The sequence below is a fragment of the Lottia gigantea genome (assembly GCF_000327385.1).
Source record: "Lottia gigantea unplaced genomic scaffold LOTGIsca_35, whole genome shotgun sequence".
In the NCBI taxonomy this organism is placed as follows: Eukaryota; Metazoa; Mollusca; class Gastropoda; family Lottiidae; genus Lottia; species Lottia gigantea.
This window is the reverse complement of record NW_008709190.1, coordinates 1,776,195-1,782,700: the sequence shown is the minus strand read 5'-3', so window position 1 is coordinate 1,782,700 and position 6,506 is coordinate 1,776,195. Positions and strand designations below refer to the sequence as shown.

The following is a 6,506-nucleotide window of genomic DNA, read 5'->3' as shown; positions in this document are numbered from 1 at the left end:
CATACTATTATGTACAAGGCTAATAACTACAATTACAAAGTAAATTTTGGATAATTCAACCGCCATGATAAACAACACAATCTTTTTTTGGGAGCTGTGGTGGCTCAGTGTGTCTGGCTTACTGTCCGAAAGGTTCGTGGGTTCATACTCAGCACAGGTCAAGATAATACCTTTGGATTTTTTAACTCAGCTTCCCTTTGTAATTAATGTAGGTTGGAGGGGCTAACATGCAAAAATCGTCTTTGTTCGCAATGGGCAATAAACCGACGAGTGTGTCAATGGTTTTGCACGTAGGTCAATGCCGCTGTCCTGGCAAATTTTCCTCATTGCACACTATATAGCATTGTCTGTCTTTATTAAACGATCTGGTGCAGAAAAAACTCTATTCAATTCATTTCACTTTTTTATTAAATAAATAAGATAATTGATATAAATATTTACAAAAAATCACGATGTTCGACAAGAATGAAAAATCGTTTCAATGATTAACCTTATTACTGAATACAGGTTTACAACAAGATTGTGTGCATGATGAATAAATGGTATGTGAGTCAACAAAGAGTCATCGTTTCACAAAGTTAATTGAAACACGAACAACCCGATCCACATTTACAATTGTCTACTCCTGTACAACCAACACCGCATGCACACGTTCCTGAAATATACATAATAGAAGCATTTATAATACTTACTATATTAATAATTTAAACGTTGTTAATGTATGATCAAATCAAACTTAATTAAAATTTGCTGATATTAATAACAGTGATTCCTTACAATTAAAAATCTGGGCTATATAAAGATTCCCTATCTAAATGGTGGCATTACGGATCGGAATCTCCTAAGGCTTCGATGTCTAAGAATATGATACTCGTGTATAACACTGGAGATCGGAAACTATATCCACGTATACCTTAAATTACCCGATATGGGACGGTTAATGATTGTGATGACGTTAGCCTTACAACTGGCAACCGAATTTTGTGTGATAACCTATTTTTGAAAAGCTGAACAGTGACTTCATCAATGACATCAAGGGTCAAAAAAGCCTTAATCGATTTTGCTCACTTCTAAAAATGTCTAAATGACGCAACAAGCTGGAAAAGGGGGGGAGTATCCAAAAGATAAGCCCAACAGATAATATTCTATACCAGTCCAAACTTATATTACTGATAAGATAGATATAAACAAGACTTATGATATATGAATAACAAAGATAACAAAAGGTCACGGCCGTGGGTCAGACTGAACTTTTGATTACCTTAACCACTTCCGGTTCCCACTCTATATATTCAAATTACCCCCAAATAGCTATCAGAAATCATGTCAAGTAGGCCATATTAAGGAAATATTTTCCATGATAGATGATAATGCCCATCATAAAGAACTTTACGTCTGTTAGCCTCACCTAAGAAATTGGCGGCAAAAAGAAAATGAAATGTTTCCGGTCTTCACCAATGGCATCAATTTTTGAAGCATGGGGCGTCAATTAGAAGTGGTGTCAAGAACAATCATCTTCACAATGGTCAAGGTAGTACTAGTTCCAAGGTGAAGATAAAGATATTTACCTGAACATTTGCATTGGAGTTTGCCTGGTGCACAGCAATCTGGTTTATTACCAGGTTTACAGCAATCAGCTGGTCCAGTATCACAACACGACTTAGTTTTACAACATTCATATTCGGCAATACAACCTACAAAATAACAATTTAAGAACATCAGTATTGTTTGTTTTACCACAAAACACATCATTTTCAGAAATATATGTCGCAAACAAACATTAAAACCTACTACATCTTTGCACCTTATGTAAAGCTATGTGAAACTTCGCTTATGAACACCTTTTCTTGGTCATTTGCATGCGGTAACATTTAAGCTATAAATACCTCCATAAAACCTACAAACAATATTATTTAAAACCTGACAGTGGCTCGTGTATAATATTGAAACCTACTCAACAAATCATGTCATATTCTAAATATTATGATTTGCCTATCAATTATATGTAAAGCTATCATTTATACCATATAGATCATGACCTAACGATTACATTATTATATTTATAAAGTGTTTATTGATGCGCCTGGGTAAACGCATATTTCCTACCCTATATTAAATGTTTTACATATTTCCGGTCATAATAAGAAAAACATAACATTTTCAATACCGGAAGTTTCTTATCCCTATCAATATATTCTGATACTTCTATTTACATGCTCCTCCAAGATTCTACCAAATACAGCCTCATTAGCGTTATTATATTGTTAATATAAGATGATTCCTGTTAAATCGATAATAATATATTCTTCTTAATTTTAATGCTATAATTACTTGACAAATTTAAAATAGATTCAATTTAGTACGAACATATATGTAGTAATCATGTTAGCATTGCGGATCTTAATGAATCGATGAACGAAATGAAATACATCACATTGACGTAGGTTGTGTTAATTGCTTTTAGCGGTAAGGAGGGAATCAATATATTATTACTGTCGTCTGCTCGTGGATGTCTCTGTTCTGGAATTGATCTGATACATAAGACACCCAAAGTATCATTATAATGTAAGGGTAGAAAATTTGTGATGTAAATCGATGTAGTAAAAAGGTTTTACAATCCAAATACATACAATAAAGTTATATATCATTTTCAGGAAGCAATACTAAACCATGTATCAATTTACTAGAAGTCAGAAATTTCTGCATGTTAATTTACAATCATTTATTACAGTATATCTTAAGAGAGAAATAATATAATACATAATATAATGAACCGATATTTTTTAAATTTTGTATTAACACAATATATTCCTTCACATGACAATGTATTTTAGTCAATCCTAGAAATTTTCCATATACTTCAATGTCACAATGAACAATCCATTTCCGAGTCGTTTTTCATTGCCCGAAAAAACGATTAATCTGAAAAGACTATAATAAATGTTACTTACATGATGCTTTTTCCGTAGACATTTTTCTGTTATTCTGTAGAAGCTTTGAGAAGTAATTTTTACGACGTATTAAATTGTGGTATGAATTGCTGTACTCTGCGGGATATATTTATAAACAAGAATTTGCACACGGCCGCACTTGGCACGCCATGTTTCACATAGCAAAATTTTCATTGATCCAGAATTTCACATTTTTGACCACGCAGAAGAGTTCAAGGGGTTATGTTATGTTTCACATTGTTTTATTTGTTTGGTTTTTGCACCTTAATTTGAAGAAATATTTGAAATGATGTTGTACTGAGTAAAGATGACAAAACCTTATATTTCTATTGTGTTACACTTTGGTGGATAATCTTCGTATTAAGGACCGAGATAGTACATGTCCATGATGTAACATAATTTTCAAAGGGGCCAATCAACACTTTTCTACATATGGTTTGTTTTGTAAATATGAACACATACACGAAGCTTGTGAATATTAAATGAATATGGGCAACCCCTCTGGAATGAAAAGGTCGTTTAAATTATATAATGTGAAACCGAAGTCTCGCCTATGCATTGACGACAATGCCGCCTTGGCAAAGGACTCTTATTGGACTATTTGGTTCAGTCGGAATGTCGGTTCCAAAAAGTGGGATAGATCACGAATTAAAATTAAGAGGCGATTTCGAATTAAAGTGGTGTGATTTGTTGTTTCAGGTCTAGATCCTGCTGGACTATTATTTGAAGATACTGATGTTGATGTAAGGTTAGATCCTAGTGATGCTATATTTGTCGACTGTATACATTCAGACGGGTTACCAATTTATGATTTAGGTAAGAGACTAGAATTGATTGGCCAAACAGAAATTATTCAGTACACAGTGTCGTAGACATAGATGGTTTTCCGTCTGATTCAGTCCAACCGATAGAAACTGAAAGGTGGTAATGCTTGAAGGTGCAAACCGTAATGGATTTATCTGAAATATTTGCGTGCTACATAATTTATCATAAGATATGAGCTTTAGTTAGGTTATTGTCATCTACCAACTAGTTTGTCCACATTTGTTATGAAGATTACATTTAAAAATGGTATTCAGTATTTACTCTCAAATTCAAAGGTAACATATTAAAGAAAATCAGTAAAGTTATTTTTGACAATTATGTGAATGTGCGTTTTGACTTTTTTAGAACAAAATTTAGACAAGTATTTCTGCACGTGGAAATCTGGAAAAATTGTTAATATAGCCCATGTCCAAAATAAGCTCGCATCCGAGGCACATGTCTGTGGTATGAAAGGAGTCCATAAAATAACCTGACGATTTTCAATATTGCAACTTCATTCGGGTTTGATTGCTTAAAATTATCGAAGAAGCCAAGGATGCAAATCATCCTTGTTACGTTTACGAATTGCGTCAAAATTGCGTGTTCTAGGTCGTTTGTAAGTATTAACCAAATTAGTAATATATATAGTAGTTGTCTCCCGTTATTTGTTTTTCTATTTCTGAGAAGGTGATCACACAGTCGCTGTTACCATGGAAAGCCGATAACAACCATGAAAAACTGAAGTGATATCATCCCATTCTATTTGCATTACTTCACACTTCATATAATTTTTTGTTATCGTCTTGCACCTCTTGTTTTTTACAAGTTAAATCAAGAAAGAGGTCTCTAGAAAACTAATTATAAGCTACATCCACCCTAGAAATACATTTTGATTTTTAAGAACTGTCCTCAGACGTTTCATGCAGTCATCACAGAGCAATCTCATACTTCTTAGAAACTCTGCAACAGAACCAAACCTGTCAATTCCAGGCTTACCCATGTTCCACCTTCAAAGATTATTTGAAAGGATCGTGTACCAGCTGTGGAGATGGTCCCTGTCCAGTTTTGGGATACCGTTCAATTGACAGCCATCGTAAAGGCAAATATTACTTCAAGACTAATTCACAGTCTCCGTTTTGTATGAAACGTAAGTAACCTAATTGGCATTGACATTAAAGATTTTTGGAGGGTTGATTTGTAAGGGTTACAGTAGAAACTAAACAATGTCTCTCGATGAGCTAGACGCTAGCTCGCTATGGATTTGGGGTCGGTTCTGCAAAAAAAAATTGTCTTCGGTATGGTATTTCACAATGTTAAATTCCGCTTTTGCGTTTTTATTTAGGTTCTGGACAGTTTACTAGGTGATGTTACTTTGGCAAATATACAATTTAGAATATGGAATTTGGACTGAATTCAATCGTTTGTTTATTTTGTTTATACAATTCTAATGAGATGACTAATCGTCAACAAATACCATACTATTATGTACAAGGCTAATAACTACAATTACAAAGTAAATTTTGGATAATTCAACCGCCATGATAAACAACACAATCTTTTTTTGGGAGCTGTGGTGGCTCAGTGTGTCTGGCTTACTGTCCGAAAGGTTCGTGGGTTCATACTCAGCACAGGTCAAGATAATACCTTTGGATTTTTTAACTCAGCTTCCCTTTGTAATTAATGTAGGTTGGAGGGGCTAACATGCAAAAATCGTCTTTGTTCGCAATGGGCAATAAACCGACGAGTGTGTCAATGGTTTTGCACGTAGGTCAATGCCGCTGTCCTGGCAAATTTTCCTCATTGCACACTATATAGCATTGTCTGTCTTTATTAAACGATCTGGTGCAGAAAAAACTCTATTCAATTCATTTCACTTTTTTATTAAATAAATAAGATAATTGATATAAATATTTACAAAAAATCACGATGTTCGACAAGAATGAAAAATCGTTTCAATGATTAACCTTATTACTGAATACAGGTTTACAACAAGATTGTGTGCATGATGAATAAATGGTATGTGAGTCAACAAAGAGTCATCGTTTCACAAAGTTAATTGAAACACGAACAACCCGATCCACATTTACAATTGTCTACTCCTGTACAACCAACACCGCATGCACACGTTCCTGAAATATACATAATAGAAGCATTTATAATACTTACTATATTAATAATTTAAACGTTGTTAATGTATGATCAAATCAAACTTAATTAAAATTTGCTGATATTAATAACAGTGATTCCTTAGAATTAAAAATCTGGGCTATATAAAGCTTGCATATCTAAATGGTGGCATTACGGATTGGGATCTCCTAAGGCTTCGATGTCTAAGAATATGATACTCATGTATAACACTGGAGATTCGAAACTATCCAAAAAGCCTTAATCGATTTTGCTCACTTCTAAAAATGTCTAAATGACGCAACAAACTGGAAAAAAGGGGGGGAGTATCCAAAAGTTAAGCTCAACAGGTAATATTCTATACCTGTCCAAACTTATATTACTGATAAGATAGATATAAACAAGACTTATGATATATGAATAACAAAGATAATAAAAGGTCACGGCCGTGGGTCAGGATGAACTTTTGATGACCTTAATCCCTTCCGGTTCCTAACCACTATTCAAATGGCTATCAGAAATCATGTTAAGTAGGAAAAATTTAGGAAATATGTTCCATGTTTTATGCCCATCATAAAGAACTTTACGTCTGTTAGCCTCACCTAAGAAATTGGCGCCAAAAATAAA

The 6,506-nt window shown here is 33.8% G+C and overlaps 2 protein-coding genes across 2 annotated transcripts in view; one reads left to right on the top strand and one right to left on the bottom strand.

The window, feature by feature from the left end:
* The window catches only part of LOTGIDRAFT_233165 (hypothetical protein), a gene marked incomplete at its 5' end in the record, with an annotated part of 4,506 nt that extends 1,533 nt beyond the window's left edge, over positions 1–2,973 (bottom strand). The window contains 3 exons of the mRNA XM_009058717.1: positions 599–655; positions 1,569–1,694; positions 2,952–2,973. Coding sequence (XP_009056965.1) covers positions 599–655; positions 1,569–1,694; positions 2,952–2,973 — 205 coding nt within the window. The remainder of the gene's footprint in view (positions 1–598; positions 656–1,568; positions 1,695–2,951) is intronic.
* A 664-nt stretch (positions 2,974–3,637) lies between these two features.
* Positions 3,638–6,506, top strand: part of LOTGIDRAFT_120766 (hypothetical protein) — a gene marked incomplete at both ends in the record, with an annotated part of 4,618 nt that continues 1,749 nt past the window's right edge. The window contains one exon of the mRNA XM_009058716.1: positions 3,638–3,807. Coding sequence (XP_009056964.1) covers positions 3,638–3,807 — 170 coding nt within the window. The remainder of the gene's footprint in view (positions 3,808–6,506) is intronic.